General features: G+C 34.9%; 3 protein-coding genes and 1 pseudogene across 29 annotated transcripts; 3 read left to right on the forward strand and 1 right to left on the reverse strand.

Annotated features, from left to right (window-relative positions):
• On the forward strand, positions 2,563–6,055 carry LOC109707503 (F-box protein PP2-A13-like). The gene is made up of 3 exons (XM_020228803.1): positions 2,563–3,143; positions 3,400–3,518; positions 5,352–6,055. Exons 1-3 carry the CDS (start codon positions 2,820–2,822, stop codon positions 5,779–5,781), a joined length of 873 nt encoding a protein of 290 aa, XP_020084392.1. The 5' UTR covers positions 2,563–2,819; the 3' UTR covers positions 5,782–6,055.
• On the forward strand, positions 6,438–9,267 carry LOC109707501 (F-box protein At4g00755). 4 transcript variants are annotated; one of them, XM_020228800.1, is made up of 5 exons: positions 6,438–6,561; positions 6,671–6,833; positions 7,339–8,021; positions 8,237–8,355; positions 8,757–9,267. In XM_020228800.1, exons 2-5 carry the CDS (start codon positions 6,707–6,709, stop codon positions 9,055–9,057), a joined length of 1,230 nt encoding a protein of 409 aa, XP_020084389.1. In that variant the 5' UTR covers positions 6,438–6,561; positions 6,671–6,706; the 3' UTR covers positions 9,058–9,267. The 4 variants fall into 4 exon arrangements, with proteins under 4 accessions (XP_020084389.1, XP_020084390.1, XP_020084388.1 ...); XM_020228801.1 differs by having other exon boundaries at positions 6,697–6,833; XM_020228802.1 differs by having other exon boundaries at positions 6,445–6,833; positions 7,339–7,755; positions 7,846–8,021.
• LOC109707980 lies at positions 10,965–16,520 on the reverse strand. 24 transcript variants are annotated; one of them, XR_002215615.1, is made up of 10 exons: positions 15,674–16,481; positions 15,518–15,528; positions 14,520–14,556; positions 14,345–14,352; positions 13,910–14,158; positions 13,593–13,684; positions 13,333–13,519; positions 13,151–13,264; positions 12,856–12,953; positions 10,965–11,062 (listed from the first exon to the last, which is right to left on the reverse strand). XR_002215615.1 is itself a non-coding variant. In XM_020229538.1 (8 exons), exons 4-8 carry the CDS (start codon positions 13,644–13,646, stop codon positions 11,022–11,024), a joined length of 444 nt encoding a protein of 147 aa, XP_020085127.1. In that variant the 5' UTR covers positions 13,647–13,684; positions 14,345–14,352; positions 14,520–14,556; positions 15,518–15,592; the 3' UTR covers positions 11,007–11,021. The 24 variants fall into 24 exon arrangements, 4 of the variants coding, with proteins under 4 accessions (XP_020085127.1, XP_020085124.1, XP_020085126.1 ...); XR_002215605.1 differs by lacking the exon at positions 13,151–13,264 and having other exon boundaries at positions 10,968–11,062; positions 15,674–16,455; XR_002215606.1 differs by lacking the exon at positions 13,151–13,264 and having other exon boundaries at positions 11,029–11,072; positions 15,674–16,455.
• LOC109707831 lies at positions 19,843–22,602 on the forward strand (annotated as a pseudogene).

Consider the following 26,671-nt stretch of genomic DNA (forward strand, 5'->3'; position numbering starts at 1 on the left):
ATTCCAAAAAAAAAACACTTTTGGGAACTAATCTTGTTTAGAAATTAGTGGTCACTATTCTGGGGAGTGACAAGGATATGCCCACCGTTATAGAATTCTCATACTCATATAAGGTCAAATTACAAGTAATAATTACAAAATCTCCACAACCTTCCAAGCAAAGTAGTTTATTATAGACTTAAATAGGCACAAATAAAATTTAGTCAATAATAATTTTCTTAGCAGATAAAAAATTTAAACTAATATTAATTTCACTCTATTGTACTGTATATACTTTAATGTTATTTTTATTGTACTGTATAGCAGATAAAAATTTTATTTATAACCAATTGTTTATATATCTTTGAAATTTTTTTGACTTTTTTAGTTATCTATATTAGAAGAATAATATTAAAAATATACTTTTAAAGTTTCAGTTTTTTTCAGAAAAAAATATAACTCTAGAGTTAAATTTTGTTAGTAAACTGTTAAGAACAGCTGTTATCTTTATAAATTTACTATTTATTCTTTCAAATATACACTTCTATGTACAGTCACCAACTTTTCTTATTTCTCCTTAAGTGTGGAGCAAAAAAAGTATTTTTACTTTTTTGCCATTTCAAATATATATACCTTTCTATCACGACTAACTTTTCTTATTTGCTTTTAAGTTATGAACAAAATAAGTATATAATTATAGTAGAAATTTAACTCAGATTTAACTCGAGATGATTTAACGGGCACTAACAATAAGTTTTTTTTAATAAAGTAGAAATATATGAGGAGTATATTTAAAACAAAAAAAAGTAGGGATAGCTAATATATTTCAGAAGTTTTGAGGGGTGTATAGATTATTATCCTTTTATTTACTATGTTATACTATTTTTGTCAAAATTCAAAGCCATCATCTATTATCAATTTCCACATTGTATTTTAAAATTATTTTTATTTTTTGTCTTATATTATTTTCCATTTCTACATTGTATTTTAATAGTATTTATCCTTTTTTGTTATTAAGTTTTTATCCTTTGGATTAGTTTCTTTGATCATTTATAACCATTAGATTAAATATTATAATTCAGTGGGGACCACTCAACCATAGGGGGACCACTCAACTCTAAGAAATTAATATCATTCTAATCCTATAATTTTTCATCAAAAGTTAAAAAAAAAATCGATAGAAATAATTTCAAACGTGAGACTGCTCCATGCACCACTCCCACAACTTTACAATTCGTGTGGTTTCCATTTAAATCTTTTCTGCAAAATATTAGATACTCACATATTTTTTTTGCTAGGTTTCTTCCGAATTCATCATCTAATATATATCGAGATTTGATTAAAAAGTTTAGTAAAATTGTATGAAATTTATCTGAACTATAGATCGTTTGAATTTGACTATCCAATCTTTAAAAATTATTATTTTATTATCTAACTTGTTAATTTATTTAATTTGAATCAATCAAAATTCAAACGACCGATTCAAATCAAATAAATTGAAAGATTAGATAGTAAAATTAAAATTTCGAAATATTAAATAGTCAAATTCAAATAAATTATAGTTGAAATAAATTTTATATATTTTTACAAAAAATTTTTAAATTAGAGTAAATTTTTAAAATTAACGCACCAAATAAATTATACTAACTTTCTTAGAAAAGAACCGACTGTTCCTAGAGCAAGTGGCAAAGGACTTGATGGTTGATACCCGAGATTCCAAATTTAAATTCTAGTTGATTCATATTTTCAGCTAAGTTTATTTCTAAATAAGTCAAACGAAACGTGCTGCCAGTCTATCTCCCCCTTAAAAAAAAAAAAAAAAAAATTCTAGAAAAGTCCCTATATGGGAGTCGTGCGCTCCAATATTGCATATTGAAAATGATTTGTAATGTACTTTATTTTTATTTCAAGAAGTTTTATTTTTTAGTTTAATATATAATATAATAATATAATATTTATATAGTTTAATATATATAATTAATATTATATAATATAATATATTATATATATATTATATATATTTTAAGGTAGTTTGAATTCCTGAGCGGCGTGACCGAGTCAACCGTCATTGCTGATTCGTTCAGCAAAGTTTTTTTTTTTTTTTTTTTTTATAACGCAAACATCTCGAACGCCGCGCCGTGGTTTTAATCCAGCCCAACAACCAGGGGCATTTTAGTAAATTCATCCCAAGCGCCCTCTGATTTGTAACAAATCTTTTGTTAAAACTCTAACGAGAACCCCTCAACTGTAGGCTATTTTGACAGTGGTCCCTCAAGTATTTGAGTTGAATTTTTGCTAATTACGCAAATTGAAAACTCGGTAAAATTTAACCACTCTAGTATCCATCAATCGTTCAAAAAAAAGGCAAATAATTTGATTTAATTTTAAAATTATTTGATCTAAAAATAAAAATTAAGAAAGTTAAAAGGGCAATTTCACAATTCCTACAGGTAAGGGGGTCTCCGTACATTTTCACCTGAATCTTTTTAAATGAGCACTTTTTTTTTTGGTCCTTCGTGTCCAAATCGTTATCCTTTGCGGGGATTAAAAAGAAAAGAAAATTAAAAAAAAAGGGGTTAAAAAATCTCTCGTCCTTTCCCCCTTCGCTTTCCGCGTTCTCTCCACGCTTGTTTTATTTCTCCTCTCTTGTCTCCGAAGCAAACGAACGGAGGAGGAGAAAGTGGGGGCGAAGATCACCGCGAGATCGTGAAATTCATGGCCTGGTATCATCCTTGAGGCATTTCTCCTTGTAGAGCGCTTGAAAACCCTAGATTTTGGGTGAATCCTCGTTCAAATTTGGGGAATTTGGGGGGTCCGTGCTAGGGTTAGGGTTTCGCCTGATGGGGGCTGGGGTGTCGAGTATTTTGGGGCCGGAGGGGGAGGGAGGGGCCCCGGAGACGGCGCTCGGCGACCTCCCGGAGAGCTGCGTCGCGGCGGTGCTCCTCCACCTCGACCCGCCGGAGATTTGCCGCGTGGCGCGGCTAAATCGCGCGTTCCGAGGCGCGGCGTCGGCGGATTTCGTGTGGGAGGCGAAGCTCCCCGCGAATTACAGGTATCTGATGGGTTTGGTCTCGGATGACGAGGAGAAGTACAAGGGCGGGCTCAGCAAGAAGGAGATCTACGCGAGGCTGTGTCGTCCGAATCCTTTTGACGGTGGTACCAAGGTATGCATGTATAAAATTGCAGAAATTAGGGTTTTCATGCCTAGTTTGTTGTGAATTTATGCTTGATTGCTTGTTTTTGAGGGAAAAGATGAGATCTTTGCAGCTCAGAGCAGCCAAGGAAAGAAACTTTTGGTGGGTCTTGGTATTTTAGTGGAGAATATATGCGATCATATGACCATTTGGAGAAAATTTTGGTAGTATGTTGCTCTCGTTTGGACTAATTGGATTAAGGTTTCGCTTGCTTGGTGGGTTTCAGGAATTTTGGTTGGAGAAGGTGAAGGGTGGGATGTGCTTGTCGATATCCTCGAAAGCGCTGGTGATTACAGGGATCGACGATCGGAGATATTGGAATCACATGCCCACTGAGGAATCCAGGTATTGCAATTCTAGGCCAACCTGTTTGCTAAATATGTATCAGATTTTTGCGCTTCAGATATGATTATTGAGCTGAAGATTTTTTTTTTTTTGTTCAAAAATTTTTGTGGGTAACTTGTTTCATTTTACTTCGTACAATCTATTAAAGAAAAATGATGTAATTAGTTTTTAAGAGTTTGTCTTTTACTCTTTTCTCAGTCTAGTAGTATTAAATATTCTGTTTGAAATGTTTCAATCGATTGAGTCAGAATTGGTGATAAATCCCCTGGGCTCTAGAAGGAACAACTACATAAATTCGGCGCCTTTAATTTTTGGCCAATATCGCTCTTTTTATACAATATTTTTTGGTTTCCGGAAAAGTCTAGGTCTTGTGCACTGTTCATGTTCTTCACTCTGACGTGTTTGTTTAATCTTGGCATGAACTTTGTTTATTTGAACCCTCTGTATGCCCATATCATAAATATCAAACTATAGACTTTTTCCTTCTTTTTTTTTGCTTTTACGAAGTAGGTTCATTTTTTTTCCTTGGTGGTTTATCGTGCGAAGCAGAAGGGCATGGGGGCAATTGTTTTCCCTTCATTTAGATTAGTTCTTAGGTCCTTTTTTTTTCTCATGAATTCCCAAGTGTATATTTTGAGTTGGGTTAACGATTTTTTTTTTTTTTAAATTTGCTGTTATAAACAAATCGGTTTAGCTATTAAAGTAGTTTAGAGACTTCATACTTTTCGCACATCTCGTTAATGGCAGCAAAATGGCATCCGGACATTACTTTTCACTAACAGCTTTTAGTTTGTCGAACAAGAAAAATCTATGTCCTTTCTTCTGACGATATGTGTTTGTCTCCTCCTTTAGTAAATTTTTAATTATTGCACAGTTCTTTACATTCAGTAATTTAGGAATTGATGTTATCTTCGCTAGGAGGACACCTCCAAGGACATGGGTGGAGGAAAGAGACAAAGCCAATGTCTCTTCTTTATGTCTTCTCTTGCCAAAAGGAATTGTTGCCTTCAATAATGTAGCAAACAGCATACTACTAACTATGTTATTACTCATTCCAAGCACCCTAATAGGGATAAACGCTGGATAGGGAGATTGCCTAACCTGGTATATTGTATATGAAGTGCAAAGCTGACATCGTCTTGATTGAAGGAGACCTGCCTATTATATGTCACGATGTCGATATGTCATTACATATTATAAAGTGTATAAGAAACTCCCAACAAAAAAAAAAGAGAGGAAAAAACGAAGCTATCTCTGCTTCTATGATCTGCACAACATTTAGCAATATTTAGTGTGCAGACTTATATGGCTAACCTTTGACTATTCAGCCTTCTGTCAAGTAGAATTCTAAATTAATCGAGTACCAACTGTTTCCTAGTAGAAATGTAAATACGTTCAATTTCGACAGCTTAAACCTGGTTCAAATATTTTATTTCTATGATATGTGTTGTCTGCTTCCACATCAAATAGAATTTTTGTGCGATTTTCAATCCTTTTTTTTTTTTTTCATGTGTCATGTATATTTTCTTTTGTTTCTTTTTTTTCTATGATTTGTCCGTCCTGTACGCGTTAATTGTTAATATATGTGTATTGTCTATTTTTTTTATAATTATTCTCATCTGCGCAAAATATCATGTTGTTTATTTTATTTGTAATTATTAACTTTTATTTTGTCGTCCTGTGGATATGGCAAACCATGAGACCAATCTGGCATGTGGCACTATCATCTCTCGATCTAAATTTTGCTTTTCACTTGTATTACCATCTCTTAATGAACAGTAGCTGAAAAAGGAATAAAGAAAATTTTTGTAATTTCCCATATTCTTCTTGCAGATTCCGCTCTGTTGCTTACCTTCAGCAAATCTGGTGGTTTGAGGTGGTCGGGGAGATCGAATTTTGCTTCCCCGCAGGCACCTACAGCCTATTCTTCCGCCTCCACCTGGGCCGACCGTCGAGGAGGCTTGGTCGTCGGACGTGCGGCACCGAGCACGTTCACGGATGGGACATAAAACCAGTTCGCTTCGAGCTCTCCACCTCCGACGACCAGCATGCGTCATCTAAATATTATTTAGAAGAGCCGGGTAGTTGGATCCTCTACCACGTCGGTGATTTCGTGGTAGCGAACTCTGACAAATTGACGAAGCTCAGGTTTTCCATGACACAAATTGATTGCACTCACACAAAAGGCGGCCTTTGCGTCGACTGTGCCTTGATTTATCCCAAGGGGTTTAAGCACGAAAAGGAGGTTGTAGTTTATATGTAAGTATGTAGCTTTATACAATTGATGTAGTTTGTAGAGGAGGGATAGAGAGAGTTTGCTAGTTTCTCTTTTTTTAGTGGGAGCCTGGTATGCAATTATGTGTATATCTTATCAAATATTAAAATCATTTTTGCTTTGACTATTAAGGTCTATGATCTGAAAGGAGTATCAGAACAGGCCTTTAACGGGAATATATTCCGAGTTTCGTGTATTGTTGACAAAATGATCCTCGACGAAAAAAGAAAAAAACTTTAAAAGTGTTTTTGTAGCTATGCAACTCTTGTGTACTCATAAATTGGAATTGTGCTCATGTAAAACGTATTGTGTGGTTTTGTTCTGCGCCTCAATTAATACCTATGTTGTATTTGGTGCATTTGGTTAGTTTTCATGTTTGGTTCTTTTGTGTTAGGTTCACTTAGGTGAGTTTTCATTTATAGGGTGTGTGTTTCTTTTTCTAGAGAAATATTAAAAATTGAGAATTGTCATGTGTGTTTTGTCTCATGCATCTCCTAATCCTACAAAATGTGGGAATTTAAAAGATTTCTTTTAAATTTCGTTATTTTTAATTCTATTCATTATAAAATAATATATAATAAAATATTTGTATTAATAAAGGTATGATAGTAAGCTTATTGATATCTTTAAATTACTATTACATNCTCTCTCTCTCTCTCTCTCTCTCTCTCTCTCTCTCTCTCTCTGTTTTAGGGTTAATCCTACACAATAATGCCTCTCTCTTAGGGTTTCGATCTCCTCTCGGATCTACCCGGCTTCGTCCCAGAGGTACAATTCTGGTGCTTTCCTCTTCGTTTCAGAAATTAGGGTTTCGATTTGTTGGCAATGGCGGTGTTTCTTTGATGATGCCCTGATTTACTCGATGTTGATGGGGGAGTTTTGGGGCCTGGGGGTTCGGTTTAGGGTTTCCGCGATGGAGAATTGCTGGGATTTCTTGCAATGGCTCGGCCCCGACGCGTCGACGTGCGTGTTCGCGTCTCTCGACGACCCGAGCGATCTCGTGCGCGCGAGCGCCGTCTCCCGATCCTGGCGCCGATTTGGTGAGCCACAACGATTTCGAAGAGATAATGCTTGTTTTTCTTGTTCTCATTTCAATAATTTGCAAATTCTCTCGTTTTTTTTTCTTTTAATTTTAAATTCCTTTGTAGATACCTCATTTCTCGTCTATAATTAGATATTTGCTAAATGGAAAGTGAAAAGATTAGATTTTTATGTAAGGTAGTAAACCAAGTATTTGTCGGCGAACGCTTCAGTTGTTAATACAATGTTCAACCTCCTTCAGAGTAAGTTGAGAAGATAATGGGGGGATTGATATTTTATTGCTACCGTCGTACTAAAATGTGGCTTGTTATTGGTTTGGTAGCTTGCATTATCTTGTTTGTAGAATTAGATTTTATTTTTGTACTGATATTTAAGCAGGATGGGATATTAGAAATAGTAAATTTTCTCGCAGCTAAAGTAGGTTGTCGTTTATTGAGATTATGGTATATTTAAAATAGCTGGAATGTGGAGGATCATTAAATTTTCTTTTAAAATGGTTTGCAGTTATTGCGAATGGTTTTAGTAGGAGTCTATGCAGAAGAATTTGCCCAGAGGTATCTAACTTTACTCGTGCTGTCGAAGTAAGTAGTTCGGCCATGAATCAGGAAGTTGGGTCTAGCACTGCTGTGGAATGGGAAAGCCTGGTGAGAGAACACAGGATATATTCGTATCTTTGTCGCTGCCTTGTCTCACCCGAAGGTAGCAGTGATTGCATTGATCGCTGTATTGGTGCTTCCAGCACTGATAATTTTCCAGATGAGAGCATTGAAAATACATTGGAACCAAGTGATCGAGTGTATATGAGACCGTCCTATTGGTCAAGTGGGGGAGAAGCTGATCCTCAAGTGCCCGAAAGTCTTATTTATAGGTTGGGATCTGATTTGTGTGTTGTTAATGAAATCAAGATACAGCCATTCAAAGGTCAGTCCTTGGACTTTTTGACTTTTGCAAACACATATTTACTATGTGGTCATGTATTGGTTAAGATCTTTTTCTTATTCGTTTGCTCAGCATTTTTCCAACATGGTGATCCCATATATTCGGTGAAGTTTGTGCGCTTCCGGATGGGCAATTCCAAGTTGCCCCTGAGGTCAGAAAACTATGTTACGGATGAGAATGAAGGTCAGGCAGCAGCTGATGACAACTTTGTATGGACGTATATTTCGCCTGAATTTCCAATGTTGCAGGTGAGTTGAAGAGATGCTCGATGCATCTTTACTTTTGCTCTTCTTGGTAGCGCAGAATTACCATATAGAAGTTCTTGGGAATCATTGCTATTGTGGCATAGAATCAAGATGTTTTATGACCTAGTTATTGCTTTAGTTGTTTGAAACGAAATCAATATTTAGTGGTTTGTGTTCCTTATAATTTAACGCGGACCATATTATTTGTTATGTGCCAGGAAAGTGTTTTGCAATCTTTCAAACTTCCTCGCCCTGTTCTTTGCATTGGAGGAGTTGTGAAGATTGAACTATTGGGTAGAGTTCAGAAACAAGCCATGGATGGTCTATATTACATATGGTGAGTGATTATGGAACTCGGTTATTTTATTTTGTTTAGCATTAGTTTCCAGGTTCTATAAACATTTGTAGCATTTCCATGCGCAGGGTGAGTTCTCTCATCATGTGCTACGATGTTAGTATTATAACATATGCTTTTTGAATGTTTTTGATGCAAAAATAGAGAAATTTCCCGTTTGGAACTTGTGTTCCTCTATGGAGCTTCTACTGTAACGAGAAGCTAGAATTAAATTTTGGTGCTTTGGCTTTTGCTGCAGAGAGAAGCTCTTGGGGGATTTTATTATAGGGTGTCACCTAATAGCACAAATCATCCTACATCTTGCGTCGGGGCTGAACAGGGCCTTAAACATATTTCTTTCAAGCTGATGCATTATTTTTTTTGGCCTGTTTTGCAAATTAAAGTGTGAGCCACGTTCAAGTGCTTGGGCGCCCGCTTTCACCCAAACTAGCTCTCGACACCTCAGAGGCTTCCGGTGCTTCAGTTCTCAAGTACTTCCCAGTTGATAGCAGCAGCGTGGCACCTAATGGTGCTTCAAGGGATGATGAGGCTAGGGAGCCTTCAAGGTGGCATGCTTTTGCCGCTACACTCAGGCATTTGCGAGCCGGAGGGGCATGGAACCAGGCCATCCTTAACACACTGCTACGGCCCGTACAGTTCGCCGAGGAAGATGATGACTCTGATGAAGAAGAACCCTACGCCTAATACATCATGAGTGCGAGACGAGTAGAATGACCATCTTATATCTCCCTTTTTTCCCCGTCAAGTAATTAACAGTGGCTAAATGCACAGTAACTTGTTGTGCTGAAGCATCTTTTGGCAAATATACACCTGAGTACTAAGAACAGTAGCTTTTTTCTTTATCGGATAATTTAAACTGCTTGGTTAGTATGATCTTCTCTAAGTTTTTTCGCAGATTATGTCTCTCTCTCTCCCTTATTGAGTTCTTCATTTTAGTGCACAAGTCATGTTTAGAAGAACATCAAATTGGCCTGGGAAAGGTACGCCAGATTCATCAACCTGAAAAGAACTTTTCAACCATCTAAGGTTGGTATGATATGAGCCCACATTGAATGATCTTTGATCGGGAGTTAACTACGTCGATTTACAGCAATCAAGACAAATTAATCCTGGTAAGAAAGAAACTAACCAATCATCTGCGGAAATTGGAAGAATAAAGAGTGATTGTAGAAATTAATCGGCTTTGTGTAACAAAGTATTCTAGTATTTTGATCAGTTACCGGTAAAAGGCAAGGTTTTAACTCAACCTTGATGTATGTTCTGCTTAATCTGTTAGCTTGCGAGTGACACTGTTTCTTGAACTAGTTGATGTGGAGGGTCTTTTGAGTATGGGTCGTGAGCCATGGTCTCCATAACCCAGTCACACGCACAGGTAAAATTTAGCACAAAGTTTTTGAATATGTTGGAGACGGTGGAGATGCGCGTCGAGAGTACACGACTATGAAANACATTACAAAGTTCCTTTTAGTTCAAAATATGTTTAAATTACTATGAAATTCTCCATGAGGTATGAAACCTACATATTCTTTGACAAATAAATATCTCATAATCATTTTCTTTTCTTTTGTTTTTTTTCACTAAATAACCGATCTTTTCCTCTAAACACCAAAGCTAAGAATCTTTGCATTAGTTTTTAGTGAAGGCTTATTAATCCTTATACTAACACTCCATACATGGCGAAACATTAATCTAACCAAAATAATGAGCTGTTTTGTTGTCATTCCATCTATTTTAAATTTTGTCCTCAATTTACTAACTAATTATTCTATTCACTTATTTAAAACTTACTTATTTTGTTATCATTTTATAATATCAACAGAGTATTTTGTTAAATTTATAGCTAATCAATATACTAATTTTTATATTGTCATTTAAATTTGTTTAATCGTGTATTTCATTTCTAGGACTACTTTCGTATTACTTTATTATTAAGCTAAATTGTTTTTTCCCGACTTACAATGATTACATAATTTATTATCATTTTATCTATTTTGTTTCATATTCCATAATTTTTTGACTAATTATTCTATTCATTTATTTTTTTTAAAAAAAGAACAGGAAATTAGAACTTCTATAATATATACTAGTTAAAGAACCCGTGCTACGCAACGGGTTCGTTTACATTTTTTATAAATAAATAATAAATAATAAAATAAAAATTAGTAATATATTTCGGTCTATTTAATAAGGAAAGCAAATATAAAAAGAATAAAACAAAATATTTGATTGCCATCAAGAAATTTTAGTTAAATGTGTAAAAAAAAGTCGACATATTGAAATAAATAGAGTACTGCGAAAACTTCTAATTATGGAAAAGTTTCAGAAGAAAAATATAATTATACATATTTATTAAATCAAGATGTGTGATGTACTGAGTATTTTTTTTAAAGTTAGATAACAAAATTTTATTAGAAATAATTTAATAAATAAAAAAAACTATAAGAGAAAAGAAAGTGTATCAGTATAGAGCCAATGAACAGAACAAAATAGTTGGAAGAAGTCAAAGTATTTGATAATAACAAAAGAACTAAAAAAAAGTTTAATATAACACAATTTGTATAAACCAAAAAGGATACAATTCTTAAACCTTAAAATTGGTAAAAAGAATTGTGAATGTTTAGAAATAAGAACTGTCATTTTTATTTTGCTTACATTGGTTGTGTCAACAGATCTTCAACTATTTTAGATCCTGAATCATTCTGAGATGTATAAGCAGGATGTTTTTATAAAGTAAATAATAATATATTTTAGTTAATTAAATAAAAAAATTTTAGAGACTTTTCATTTGTGATCAATTGTATCACACATGCAAGTTTTGTTTACAAACAATAATACTGATCTTAACATTCTATTCGGATTCAAATTGTAAATTCATAAGTTATATGTAGACTATGTCGGCAAAAAACGAAAAGAAAAGAAAAACGGCAGCATTGCAGTTTTGCAGCTATTATCTAACAATCTTACCAAACAATTGCACCGAAATATTGAGAGCAGCAATTATTTCGAGACTTGAAAAAAAAAAAAGAAAACCTAGACAGAGAATCAAAACAAAAAATATTGCAAACTTAAACCTACGTAGACCCACTATTTAAATTCAGAAAGGAGTTTGCTTATGGCAATCATACATAAAAAAAAAAAGGATCGATGAACTAAAAAAAAAAAACGAACAACTCGGTCACCCAAACAAACCAATAAATATAAAAAATAATTCATTATGCAGACCAGAAAGCAAGTCATTTCCTATAAAAAAATTTAAGCTCAGATTTGTTCGTATAATTGGCTAAGAAAAGGAAGCAGCTGGTCGTTTGTTAAGCAAGCTGTCCAAATGCTGCTGGTCGTACATATAGAATTTAACAGATTAGCCAACTCTTTGATTTCAATCAGCATAAAAGTTTAGACTGTCCGAGGAATAACATCATCATAACCAAAAAAAAAATATACATACTAAGTCGCGCAACGTGAATCCTACGGATCAAGCTACGTCTCAAAAAAAACAAAGCAAATAAAGTAATAAAATAGTTTTCAAACCCGAGAGCACCAACTAAAACAAAAGTGTAGAAGGTTCGAATTGTAAAAAAGTCTCAGAGGCTTATGAAGTTTGTGCAAAATCGTCAAATAATAATAATTTTTTTTATTTGACATGTGAATAGAACATTGTGAATTTGAATTTCATTAAAATATTGTCATCCAACAAAGTAACAAAAAAAGAAGGCATTTTTAGAGGTATGTGTTCGTCACGTGGATACCTCACAACAATAGATCCCTTAGTTTGTACCAAGATATTAGAAATAATTTCACATGACATACATATTATGACAACAAAAATAATCCAAATTAACTTTGGTCACAATATTTATGAGTGTTTATCATATCATTGGTTTAAATCTGTTTGCACATCAAATTCTATTCCAAATCAAATCACTTGTGTTAATTTTTTTTTTTTTTTTTTTTTGTTGTTTAGAATATTCTTTCACATCGAGTTCTGATGTTATATATCCCAACTGAATGTCGCCTTACACCATATCAAAATTAAATTTTTTCTAGACAAAGTGCATGTCATTACCAAAATGATGATTATTTTATGCCCCCAAAAGGAGAGTGACAGAAATACGAAAAATGCAAAATTTTATATGTTTGAGTAGACAATTAAAATAAAATGAAACATCTATAGTACCAAAACTACAAACCTTAACTACCTGAAGATTAGCTAAACAATATTGTAAATTTGTTTTTGAAATATAAAAGCATATATTTACAGTCCAGAAGCCCCAATCTCACACGAAAAGTTATAGTCCTAATGTGTAAGAGAAATAAATCAACCAAGGATACAAAGTAAACAATTAATAAATGAAATGCAAAGTTACTACAATTATCTTTTTGACTTGAAGCACTCTACAATATTTTGTCATATTTTTAATGCCACTCAAGCAGAAAATGATTTGCTCAGGGTTCAAAATTGAATACTAATGATAAAAATCAGACCTTTTTATATTCTTCTTGCTCTTTACTCAGTTGCAACTCAAGATCCTTTATTATAGTAGAGAGGTTGTGTGCTTCTTCAACTTCCTCCTCTAGAAGGACTTGTTAAAAACCAAAAAAAAAAAAAAAAAAGAAGTCAAAATACATATGGCACGTAAAAACTCATATAGCAGCTTTTCAAATTAAAACCACGAAGAATTAGGCAACGTTGTTGAAATTAAACTCAAATGTAGATTCTAATTTAAATCTAATTCAAATTGAAAGGCTATTCACTTGGCGAAAATTGGAGGGACCGAACTTTGTCGATGATTTGAAGCTGAGGGTAGTTGAAAGTGTCACTGGAGTGCAAATGGATTGGATAACAATTACTTCGCAGTTCGTTTTCTTCGGGCAAATTAAACTTGTCATCGATCTAGAAATTGAGTAGAAAAAGGGATTAGATCGACAGAGCCCTAGATATAATGGAAGTAATTTTAATACCTTTGCTCTGATTCTTCGATTCAACGCTAGTTTGAATGTCACCGGGACTCGTTGATCCATTTCATTTGAGCTCGCTTCGTCCACCGATTCATGCTCACTCCGCTTAGAGCTTGAGCAACTCAGACTCAGATCAAGATTATGCTCAAAGTGATCAACTGCCGTAAATATTTAATGCGAACAAATTGTACTACAAAAAACTTTGTAAGAGAAGAAAAATAAGTTAAAACATCTAAGAAAATGAGTAGGCATCAAAAACTCACAGGAAAGGTGGAGATCGTTTGCGTAGATGGAACAATTGAAGTTGGTGATCGCATCGCGCCCGTTGCAGTTAATTGCAGCTATATCATATGCCCTGAAAATGAAATGGCCAAATCTGTAAAATTTAGAGCAAAATTGAAAGTGATTGATGAAGAAATGAAGGTACTTAGTAGCTTCTACTTCAGTGCCATAAAGGCCAAGATACATGTATCTGCTCAAAACCGGCATATAGCCTATAAGAAAACATTCGCATACATTGAAAGAAATTGATTAAAAACCAAAGAAAAAAAGAAAAAAAAATTTGGTTGGAATATTTTACTTTTTCTCAAATAGTTGGCCAATTATAGCCTCTCATTTCCCACATTTGTGCAAAGTAACCCTGCGAAACTTCCAGCTTTCTCTCAACGATCCGGTGCTCTGTCGTCGAAGTAGCTGAACAAACTCCTCCTTTGTGAGATTGCTCATCTACCACCAATTACTTACTCTTGTTAAATCCTACTTTTGCCCAGTATAGCAAATCTTCATTCTCAACAGGGACGCCATACATCGGCATCGATAGAGAATAGCGCTGACAAACATCACGGAACAATTCACGGAAACAAATCGTAAAAACTACCGGCGCCATAACGGCACCCAAATTAGCCGCTAAACATTAAAAGTATGCAATCAATACACAACTCAATCTACCAGAAAATTAAACACAACTCAATCTACCAAAAAATTCATAAACAGAGAACAGCTAGTTGTGTATTACCTTGTAAGCTAGTAAACCATCAGCCAACACAGAAGCAACAAAAGCAGTCCCACCATTAATTTCAACACCGCAAGTTCGCCAAAAAGTAAATAAACATGCATAAACAAAAAACAGCTAGTTAGCATGCAGCATGGCAAACATCGCAAGTAATTAGACAACAACAAAATATACATACCTATATTTTTTTCCAACAGTCGACACCACAAACCCGCCTACCAACGCGGCAAATAATATTTACCCACATGTAGTAAGAAGCAGAGGGTGGGAAAAAGATCAATATACATGAAGACAATGAAAGAACCAATAAAAACCGTTCAGAGGCAGCGATACAATGAGACTTCCACACCTCTCCTAAACAAAAGAATATGCACTCAAGAGCGAAAAGTTTCTATATATCCCTATACTAAGAGACTTAGAAGAAGCATAAGTACTAAAACTCCAAAAAAGATAATGCATACATCTAGAGCTCCTAAAAAAGAGAAATATGCACTCAAGAGCGAAAAGTTCCATAACCAGATGGCGCCACAGGATCCTCTTCAGAATCATCAGCGTTACCATTCTGATCCAGTGCAACAGCATTTGGACGATCAAGCAGATCACCACACGCAACAATCATCTTTTTTAGACCACTCCGCTCAGTAACATAGCGCTCCTTCTCAACCAAGAGATCGTTGTAGTATCTCCAAAGAAGTCTGTAGTCTTTTTTCACACGCTTATATTTTTTCATACAACTTCATGCTCTATAGAAAGTCGCCAATACAAATCTTCGAAACATTTCTTATCCTCTAAATTGAAGTCTCTAACATCAAAACTAAACTCATCACGGAGCTTTCCGACACATCGTCGTGCCACATCTTCTTCACTCTCATCAATATTAGGACATGGTGCACTCCAACATCTCACAGCCTCTGTCACAGTATCTCCTCTAACTAACTCAATCTCACCATAAACTCTAATTGCATCTTTTTCATTCTCAATCGGGACATCATACATCGGCATGGATAGAGAATACTTTTGGCATACATCACGGAGCAATTCACGAAAACAAATTGAAAAAACTACCGGCGCCATAACAGCAGTCTAATCAGGCACTAAACATCAAAAGCATGCAATCAATACAGCATACAATGTTGAAGAAAATAAATAAACAGACAACACTTAGTTATATAATACCTTGAAAGTTACTAAACCAATGTTTCGTCCGTCATTCCAATACCACCGTTTCAGCAAAGAGGCAATTAACATGTAAAAAAAAAAAAAGAAAAAACGTAGTTAGCATGCAGTATGGTAAACTAAGCAAGAAAATAAACAACAACAAAATTTATACACCTATATTTGATTCTCGTCAAGCAACAGAGTCAACCCGGCTACCAACACGAAAAACATTCACATGCAGGAAGAATCAGAAGATGGGGAACATATTAGTATACATAAATATTAAGACGGACATAATAAAAAACACACAAACCCCAAGATAAAAACCACACTTCCACACCTCAGACTACCAGGTGTAGCAGAAAACCAAGAGAACAACAAAGAGCTAACAGAATAGGAGAATACAGAGAAAAAACCATAAGCATAACCATAAGTATAAGAAAAAAATAACTAAACCAAGAAAAGAGGTGCTATTTATAGAAGAAAAATCAGGCATAGGAGTAGATAAACTTGACAAAGAAAAAAGGAAAAAAAAAGAAAAATTTGATGGTCAAATCAGAAACCCATAGATCCTGTCAAATCCGGCCAAATCCCTGCAGCCATCTACACCGGTGGCCGGATCCTACCGGATCCGGTGAGTTGCTACAGATGACGTGCCCTCTCAGCCATCTAAGCAAATCAGAAGATCCATAGATCGTACACACCACCCCCGCCATGCCACGGCGGAGACAGCGACAGAAACAGTGCGCAAGCCTCCTGGCAAACACCGAAGTAACGCTGGCTGCTCATGGCAATGACGGCGACGGAGAGGAGGAAGAAGAGACGGGGCAAAAAATCTAAACGGCGGAAACCCTAACGGGGTGACTTCTCTACTCATGACCACATTAATGGTTGCATTAATAGCCGAATTGACCCTTCGTCCTAAACACCATAAGACAACGGATCAGATCTATTTCAACTTTTCGAATACCCAAATTCGGATCCGAAAAAAATTTCAAATATGAATTCGATCCAAAAAAATTTTTAAAATGTGAATCCGAACCAAACTAAAATCTGAACCCGGAAATCAATTTTAAACTCGAATCCGAACTTCGATTTCATATCATTGAATAAAAATCTACTACAGAAAGGAAAAAAAATAATATAAATAAATGTTCACTGTTAAATACGAATCAGATATATACAAAATCAATATCCACATCCATATGTATTATTTTTTATATTCTTTGTAACTAAAATCAAATCAAATTCTACTTAGCTCAAAGTTTTTATCCGTATTTGAATTTTTAAAAAAATGGATTCGGACTGATATGATGTTACCAAGTAGGGGAAAAAATTCATCCACACAAAGACAAAATTGCTTCCATCCCAGACTCATTCGAGATAAATTCCTACAAAAAATTGAATCAAAAAAAAAATTTATTATCTCTACATATATTTAATAGCATACTTAAGAATATTGTGTCTCAAAAATAACTAAAATATTTTTTTAATTTGTAAATATATTTTATTTATTTTTTCTAAAAATTTATAAACAATACATAGTTTCAATTTAATTTTTTAAATGTAAAACTACCTCAGCAGTAATTCTATACGGAAACTCTCTATAACTAAAGTAAAGTATAACTTAAGTTAACAAAAGAAAAAAGTATAACTCAAATAAAGTTATTAATAAAAAATAAATAAATCCCTAAAAAATTTACGAAACCCTCGCCGCTCGCTTGCCCGCGCGGACATCCGCGCTGCCCTGCCACCCCCTCGCTCAACCACCCACCCACAGCAGCTCACGCCCTAAACCCCACGCCAACCACGCCGCACACTCGCTTCCCTGCTCTAGCGCCAATTTGTTCCGGTTCCCAATTTATAAGTTTATAAATAATACAGTTTATAAATATGTATACTGGAAAATGCCCGGAGTGCTCCAGCTCCATCAGCCGTGGGTTCCACATGCCTAATTCATTAGAATTTATAATATATAATTATTTATGCCTAATTTTGAAATTTTTTAGATTATATGTATTAAATATTAAATTTTAATATATTTAATTACAATAAGTACATAAAATAGTAAAGTTATTTTTTTTTTTGAGTGTGACTCATATGATAATAAAATTTTAATTATATATATATATATATTATATATATATATATATATATATAATATATATTATAAATCAAACAAAAAGTTATCAAAATCACTAAAAAAACTACAGTTGACATAATTGACAACATACCAATAGTTTTTATAACTTAAGTACATTTATTTACAAAAATTAAGTAAATTACAAAAAAAATTCAAAAAAATATTATATAAAATTTTAATAAAGCTGTTAAATATATTCCCCATCTTATTTTTTTCACTTCGAAAATAAAAAATAAACCACTCACCGCAATAATAAGCATTTAGATAGAAATATCTCATTTTAAAATACCTTTTTAAATACTTTTTTAAAACTTAATTATAAGAATAGAATTAGCTAGAAACGAAAGGAACACACATCAAAAAAAATAATTAAAAGCAGTGGGCTCCACCGCAAAACCAAGAAGGCAAAAAAACCCGCGGTGAGCTTCGTCCGCGCTCGCCTCGTACCGCCGCCGCTCCACGCCGACGCCCACGCCGCCCGCCCGCCCCACGCTCGAACGCTTACTCGGAACCACCAGTGCGGCTCGCACACTGACCCCCCGCGCCGCGCCATATGGCCCGCCGATGACCCACGCCGCACGCCGGGTCGTGCCGCCCACCCCAGCCGCTTGGCGCCGCGCCGAGAGGCTCGCGAGGAAGGGCGCGCCAGCTCGCGCCTGTCCCCGCGCCGCGCCATATGGCCGCGATGGCCCACGCCGCCGCCCGACACCACGATCGAGGACCCGCGAACGTGTCGCCCCCAAACGCCCGCTCGCAGCACGCCCGCGCACCAGCCCACCCCAGCGCCGCGCCCGCCTCCGAGCCTCTCGCGGCCGACACGTGTCGCCCAGGAACGCTCCGGGTTCCCAAATCATAAGTTTATAATTCTTCATTACATTTTTTTATATAATTCTTTAATTTTTATTTTATTTTATTTATTTATTTATTTTTACGGTCGCAACGCGCGGTCCATCCTAGTAAATAATAAAAACGTGATCGATGGCCAGGTTTCTTGGACTTCGCCTGCGTCGGTGCGTCCGTGCCCAGGAAAAATCGGAGAAGGCCCGCTCTGTGGGCCCACATCCTCCACTTCATATCTTTTTCAATTTTCTCTTCTTTTTTTCCCCCTCTTCCTCTTCTTCTCTCTTTCTCCTACTCGGCTTCGTTCCGAGGAAAGAGAACGATGTCTCTCTCTCTCTCTCTCTCTCTCTCTCTCTCTCTCTGCCGGCTTGTAATTTTAGCACATGATTTTGATTTCTTGACGATGATAATGGGGATTTTGGGGTTTTTTTTTTTTTTTTTTTTTTTTTTTTTTTTTTTTTTTTTTCTCTCTCCCTGTTGCGATGGAGAATCGCTGCGATCTCCTGGAACGGATGGGGTCCTACTCCTCGAGATTCGTGTCCGTGCTCCTCGACGACCCGCCCGATCTCGTGCGCGCGAGCGCCGTCTCCCGATCCTGGCGACGGTTTGGTGAGTTTTGCATGAACATCTTTGATAATCGCATAGTATTTACTATTTGGGAGATGAGGAGAGTTACCAAATGTTTAGAATGTTCACACATATTTAGCTTCTTTTTCTTTTTTTTCTTTTTTTTTTTTTCAGAATGAGATATATCACATCGTCGGTAAAATATTCTATCTTATCAAATTATAAATGGGTATCGAAATCTTTCCTTTCAATTCTATAATTTTTTTTTTCATAAGGTAGTATTCAATACCTTACTTTGACATCCAAATAGGATCCTAAGGCATCAAACTCAATTAGCTATGAAGCCCCCATTTTTCTTTTTCCTTTTTTTTTTTGGGTGAGAAAGGTGAGGTTTTTAGTTCAATAGTCCTCTTATAAAATTTTATTTTAAAAATAAATCTGTTAAAATTTTATTTGTAGATATAGTCTCATAAAAGCGGTGAATGATTTACCGCTTTTAAAAGCGGTGAACCATTCACTGCTTTCTTTCTTTTTCTTTAGTTCTACGATGGTAAAAGCGGTGAATGGTTCACCGCTTTTATTTTTTTTTTACTGCTAAATAGAAGTTATGAATGCGGTGAATGATTCACGGCATTTAAAGGTCTATTTTTATAATTATTTTTTTAAAAAAATTATTTTTATAATTATAAAAATTGATAGAATTATTTATAAAAAATATTCGAGAAAGGTAGCAAGCTAACTACTTTGTTCACATTTTTCAGAAATAAAGTCAGCTAGAAATATCAAGCAATAAAGTTTCGAACTTAGAATCTCAGATACCAATCACGAAACTCTTAGTCAACTGCGCTTGAATCGGTTGGTGAAGCCTCCATTTCCGTCAGCTGAAAAGGTGTTCAAAATTCTTAAATTTTTCATACTCAATGCTAAGTTCAGGTAAAAATGTGTGAAAAACTCCCTCAAAAGTAAATGTCTTTCTTGTTGACACTCTCTTAACCTCTGATTTTTTTTTCTTTCCTTTTTGAAATCAAATCTACTACCAATTCCATCAAATTAAATAGTTTTAATCTCTAATAGCTAATAGAACTATTAAATTTAACAGAATTTTGAATTTGAAAAAAAATGAAGTTAAGAGATGTCAATGCGGGTCTGTTTCAGAATGGCCTATGTTTAAAGGGTCTGATTCAAAGTCCATAGCTTCTTGGATTATTAAGTTAGTTTTTCTTCTTTTTTTTTTAAAAAAAACTGGTTTGCAGTTATCACAATTCTTTTAGTCGAACTCTATGCCGAAGAATTTTCCCAGAGGTATCAAGTTTCACTCAAGTTGTTGAAGTAAGTAGTCCAACCACAACCCCTGAAGTTGGTTCTAACACTGGTGCGGAGTGGGAGAGCCTAGTGAGAGAACACAGGGTTTATTCATATCTTAGTCACTGCCTTGTGGCATCCGAAGGCAAAAGAGCTTGCACTCTTCGCTGTATCGACGCTTCGAGCACCGAACTTTCCCGAGGAGAGCATCATAAATACATTGGAATCACGTGATCGAGTAGATTTTAGACCTTCTTATTGGTCAAGCGGAGGGGAAGCCGATCCTGATGTGCCCGAAAGTCTTATGTACAAACTGGAATATGATTTATGTGTTGTTGATGAAATTAAGATACAACCTTTCAAAGGTTAGTCTTCGGAAACGTAGTTTCCATATATGCGTACTTCCTTTTGTTTTGTACAGTGCCGGTTGGTTGAAATATTTTTCTTTACTTTTTTCTTCTTATTCAGCATATTTTCAATCTGGTTGGCCCATATATTCTGCGAAGTTTGTGCGTTTCCGGATGGGCAGTTCCAAGTTGCCCCTGGCGCCAGAAAATTATGTTTCGGATGAGAATGAAGGTCGATTAGTAGCTGATGACAATTATATATGGACTTATAGTTCACCTGAATTTCCAATGTTGCAGGTGAGTTGAAAGAGATTTTAGCAACATTTTTATTGATGCTCGTCTAAAAAGGCAAAGCGATATGATCTAGAATTTGTTGGAAGTTTTTACTTAAATGTAGTGTGTCCGTTCCTTTTGTTTTTGCAGTAAACTACGTTCGCTCTGAATTGTTTTCGGAAATTTATTCAATCTTTTGTGAGACAACTCTAGTCTAGCAAGAGTCAAGCTTCAATTTTCATTGACTTTGCTGCTATATTATAGGCTTTAAGCATTGTTCTTCCTCTGGATGAAATTTTTTGAGTTTGGAGGAAAGATGGATCCTTCCTCTTGCCTTATGCAAGTGGAGTATATTGGACGATTGAAATGCTGGATGAGTTGCTGCTATTGTAGCGTAGTCTGAGTTAAGATGTTTTACGATCCAGTTAGTCATTTAAGGTTTAAGAAATAAAACTGAACGTTTAATTATATTTCTTTCTTATAGTATAATGTGATTCATATGATTTGTCACTGTGCAGGAAAATATTTTGCAATCTTTTAAGCTTCCATGCCCTGTTCTCTGTATTGGTGGAGTACTGAAGATTGAATTGTTAGGGAGGGTTCAAAAACAAGTAATTGATGATCTATATTACATATGGTGAGTCATTCTGAATCTTTGTTGTTTAAGATTGTTTAGCGTTAGTTCATATACAATGTGTTCATGTGCTATAATCCATGCATGATATCATAATTTTTTGAAGGTTTATTTGGATGCAGAAGCACAAGAATCTAACTCTCTGGAATTGAATCATTCTGAAGCAGCGCCACAAAATTGTGCTTGGAAAATGATGATTCTCTGGATGGTCAATTTTGTGCCGTGCTTGTTGCATTTCTCGCTGATTAAGTTTGAGCTCTTTTCTGTTTTGTATTTTCCTGCAAGTTGATTAGCTGATAGTTTGATCTTTCTTTCACTTTTTATTTTGGGCATGTTAGTGTGCCCCATGTTGAAGTGCTTGGGCGCGCACTTTCACCGAAACTCGCCGTTGATTCTTCAGAAGCTTCGGACACTTCAGTTCCGAAGTACTTCCCAGATGCTGAGGTTGCTTCAACAGTCGACGAGGCAGCAGGGCCTTCGAGTTGGACTGAGAACATCCTTAATGCACTTCTTCGGCCCCTGCAACTCACTGAGAAAGTTGAGGAGTCTACTGAGCAAAAGCCTTTGTCCGATTCGTCATAATTAAACCGACAAATATGGTGCCATCTCTTCATTTACCACTTTGCGTAGTTTATGAGCAAAATAGTGTGATAGTGTGCAGTAACCTGTTCTGTTGAAGTATCTTAACTTATTCACGTATGCCTGCTAAGAGCATTGATTCAAATCCTAGAGGGATTATTCCTCGGGCTAGCAATTGAACCAAACTTTTCAAGCTCTGCTCGAGCTTGGCTCAATTTTGGGCTCTAGACGAATTCAAATGAGCTGGACTCGAAATTTGATGCATTCTAGAAATCATTTTCGAGTTTGAAAATAGAGCGGCTCAACAGGCTCCGCTAGAATATGTTAGAATTACATACATGCGTGCGCAAGAGCACACGCATTTGCATGGTGAATTTGCTTATTATATTCCTTGTTTATATATCTCCATTATTGTCTAGTTATTAGGTATAACGACTATGCTAATAAAAGAAATATATATATATATATATAAAGCTATGGGAGCACTATTATCCTAACCTCACGTTCTTTCATCTAATGGCTAAAATCTAATAATACTAATGACTTGGAGCTATTAATAGTATAGTAGCATAGTTCTCTCTCTCTCTCTCTACATATATTTATACATGCGAGTAGTACCCAACTTATTTGTGTGCTGGGCTGGGCCGAAAAGTATCTGAGTCAAAGTCCGGCCATTAGGTTTTCTAGTCCAGACTCCAGACCCATGATTAGTTCCAGTTCTTTAAAATGCTGCCAGACCACACAAAGCAAAGATTCTTTCCCGCCATCAACATCCACTCAACAGGGACGAGAATCCCGCGACGCCGCTGAACTCTTGTCAGTGTTCTCTCTGTGTCATTCCTCGTGCCGCGACTTCCTACATAAAACTCTCCGCAGCGATGTACGGCGTATATCTCCCTCCAGGTTCAAAACCACGCCCGCATTAACTCCCGGAACTATTTTGACGGCTTCAATTCGCTGCTCCTCCAACAAAAACCCGCCCCCGAAATTCACGGATATTACGATCAAACCATTGCAGAGAAATCACTCATGCTTCGCACCGCTGTCGCAAACGATGAAACCCCTTCCCTGCCGACGCTTTGCTGCTTAGCAAATAGCAACCCCTCCTACTTTTTACAGAACGTTTTGATGGAGAAATTATTGTATGTATTGTACAGAATACTTCAACATTAAAATTAAATCTACCGTTTTGATGGGGAAATTATTGCATGTATTGTACATAATATTTTAAACATTAAAATTAAATCTAATATATATATATATATATATATATATAGAGAGTCCGGCTGCTATGCTATCGATAGCACCAAACACTTGGTGCTATCAAGTTTTCTACCGTTAGATTAATCCCTTTGATGATTTTTATCCGTTAGATTATTCTATTCAACCAACCACTCACTCAACCCTAGGGGTCCACATCATTTTAACCACATATTTCTCAATCCAAGAGCTAAAAAACTAATAGCACTAATAGTTCGATATTATTGATAGTATTCTAGCCTAGTTCTATATATATATATATATATATGTGAAAAAAAGAGTTGAGCTAGAATACTATCGGTAGTAAACGAGCAGTTTTATTACCGATTTATTTTCGATGATAGAACTTCCAAATTGACGATCGGTTTCGTTGAACATGATCTATACCACTTGAAGTGTTTAGAAATCAAATTTCAAATCTTTTCGACATCATTTGCCTAATGATCAAAGGGTTTCAAAATTTGTAATTTTAATGGTCGATAAGAGGCGTTTTCTTGTTTAACGGCGTAAAGATATCCAAATCAATTGAATTTTTGTTAGAAAATTTTTTAAACTATTTAAAACAAGATCTATACTCTTGATCTTGATTACAAGACTCCTATCATCATTTTTTAAAGAGTATTTATTTTTAGCCATTCATTTTTCTGTTCACTTGATGGATAAAAGAATAATATCGAAAGTGCGTGAAATTTGATTTCTAGGTAGTTTAAATGGTTTAGATCATATTTAACGGAGCGATTCTGTCAATTTGAAGCTCCATCTCGAGAATCGTATAAAACGGTTTGTTTACTACGATAGTATTCTAGCTCAACTCGTGAAAAAAAATGTATGGTTAATTATAGAAAATTTTCAATAAATACTCCTTTTTATTTTTTTCTTTCATTTTCAAAAATTTACAATGTCGCTTTAAAATTTTAAAACTATTTTTAGATGTATACGAATGCTAATGGAGAGTGGCAAACATAACTAAATTGCCATTACTGTTTTTTTTTAATAGAAAAAAAATAAAATTTATATTTTTTTTTTGTCTTTATATATATATATTAGGTTGAGCTAGAATACTATCGGTATAAATCAGGTTTCTCAATTTTTAATTTATTTATACTATATATATTATATGAGAGAGAGAAGAAAATTGAGAGGAAAATCAGTTTCTCAATTTTCTTTTCTTAATATCTCCCCAATTTCTCTATTCTCTCTCCCCACCCTAACGATCCATCAAAATAGATGGATAATTAAGAACTTAGGAGCATCATGGGTTACTTGCTCTTAATAGCACAGTAGCCCTACTCTCTCTCTCTCTCTCTCTCTTATATATATATATATTTAAGGCGGTACTATACTCTATAAAGTATAGAGCCCTTTAACTCATAAAGTTATTTTCAATGATTGAGCTTCCGAATCGACAATCACTCCGTTAAATATGATCTAGCAGTATTTAAACTTTTGAAATAAATTTCGTAATTTTTCGAATCATAATAAGTTTCATCAAGCAGATATAAATAAAACAGTCAAATCGAACGACGTCTTAAAAATGGATGATCGGATCCTTCAATTTAAGATCGGAGTTATTGATCTTTATCTATGTCTGTGAATAGAATTTTCTATCAAAAATTCAACTAAGTTCGAGTCTTTTACACCGTTAAACTAGCAAATATCTCATACGGCTGTTAAAAATTGTTTTTCCCAAAATTTTGTAGACATTTTGCATCGCTAAAGTAATGATGTCGAAAAATTATAAGAATTTGATTCTAAGACGTTTTAAATGCTCTAGATAATGTTTAACGGTATGTGATCGTCGCATTCGGAAGCTTTATCGTCGAAAAGACCTTATGAGGGAGAAACATCGTATGCATTAAAGGTTATAGTGCCGGACTATATATATATATTACATATATATTATAGAGAGAGAGAAGAGAGAGAGACTAGAGAAGAGATTGGGAGAGTTAGAGGAGGACGAGAGAGAGAGACGGAGAGAGAGAGCAGGGCTGCCTAGCGCTCTCAGGAGCACGGAGGCCTCTGTGCTCCTGAGCCGTTTTCGATGATGGAATTTTCGAATCGACGATCGGCTCCGTTAGACTTGATCTAGCGCATTTGAAGTTTCTAGAAAATAATTTTTACGATTTTTTGATATCATTTACCTATTGACCGAAAGGATTTAAAATCTATAATTTTTAATGGTTGATATATGCCGTTTTCAAGTTTAACGGTGTAGAAATATTCAAATCAGATGAAATTTTGATACAAAATTCTTTATACTATCTAAACAAGATCAATATTTCGGATCGAAAATTTTAGTGCTATATTACCGCTTTTTATAGAATTTTTATTTTCAGCCGTTAAAAATTATAGATTTTGAATCCTTTCAATTGTTAGGTAAATGATATCAAAAAATTGCAAAAATTATTTTCTAGAAACTTCAAATACGCTAGATCAAGTTTAATGGAGCCGATCGTCGATTCGAAAATTTCATCATCGAAAATGGCTCAGGAGCACAGAGGCCTCCGTGCTCCTGAGAGCATAGCAGCCCTGCTATATATATATATATATATATATAGTCCGGCTACTATACTCTTATAAGTACGATCGCCTTCGTACTCATAAGTCTTTTTTGACGATAGAGCTTCCGAATCGACGATCCACACCGTTAAACATTATCTAGAGCATTTAAAACGTTTGGAAATCAAATTTTATAATTTTTCGACATTATTTACCTTACGATCAAAAGTCACAAAATTTTTAACCTGTAAATTTTTAAACATAATAAATTATGCACAAAGAATCAGATTCTGATTTGAAAAATATCTTCACTGTGATAGTTTACTTTTTTTGAGAGAAATCTCTGTAATAGTTATACAAATAGGATATTCCAAACCAATTATATTAGGCCTCTTTGGCTTATCTTTTAGAAAAGTGATTTATATTGAATTGATTTTGGTTTGAAAATTTATTTTTAATTAAATATTAGGAAGCATTTGGATGAGTCTGCCAATAAATTGATTTTTTTAAAATGATTTTATAAAATTGTTTGACGGATTTTCTGTAGTGGCTTTGCAAGATTTAAAATGTTGAGATATAGAATATAAAAATATAAAATATAATATTTTAAAATATTAGAATTTAAAAGTTAAAATTTATTAATTTTAAATTTAAACTCTAAGTTTAAATTTAAAATTAAATTCAAAATTTAAATATAAAATTTAAAATTTAAAATTGAAAATCAAAAT

The sequence above is a fragment of the Ananas comosus genome, linkage group 3 (assembly GCF_001540865.1).
Source record: "Ananas comosus cultivar F153 linkage group 3, ASM154086v1, whole genome shotgun sequence".
Taxonomy (NCBI): Eukaryota; Viridiplantae; Streptophyta; class Magnoliopsida; order Poales; family Bromeliaceae; genus Ananas; species Ananas comosus.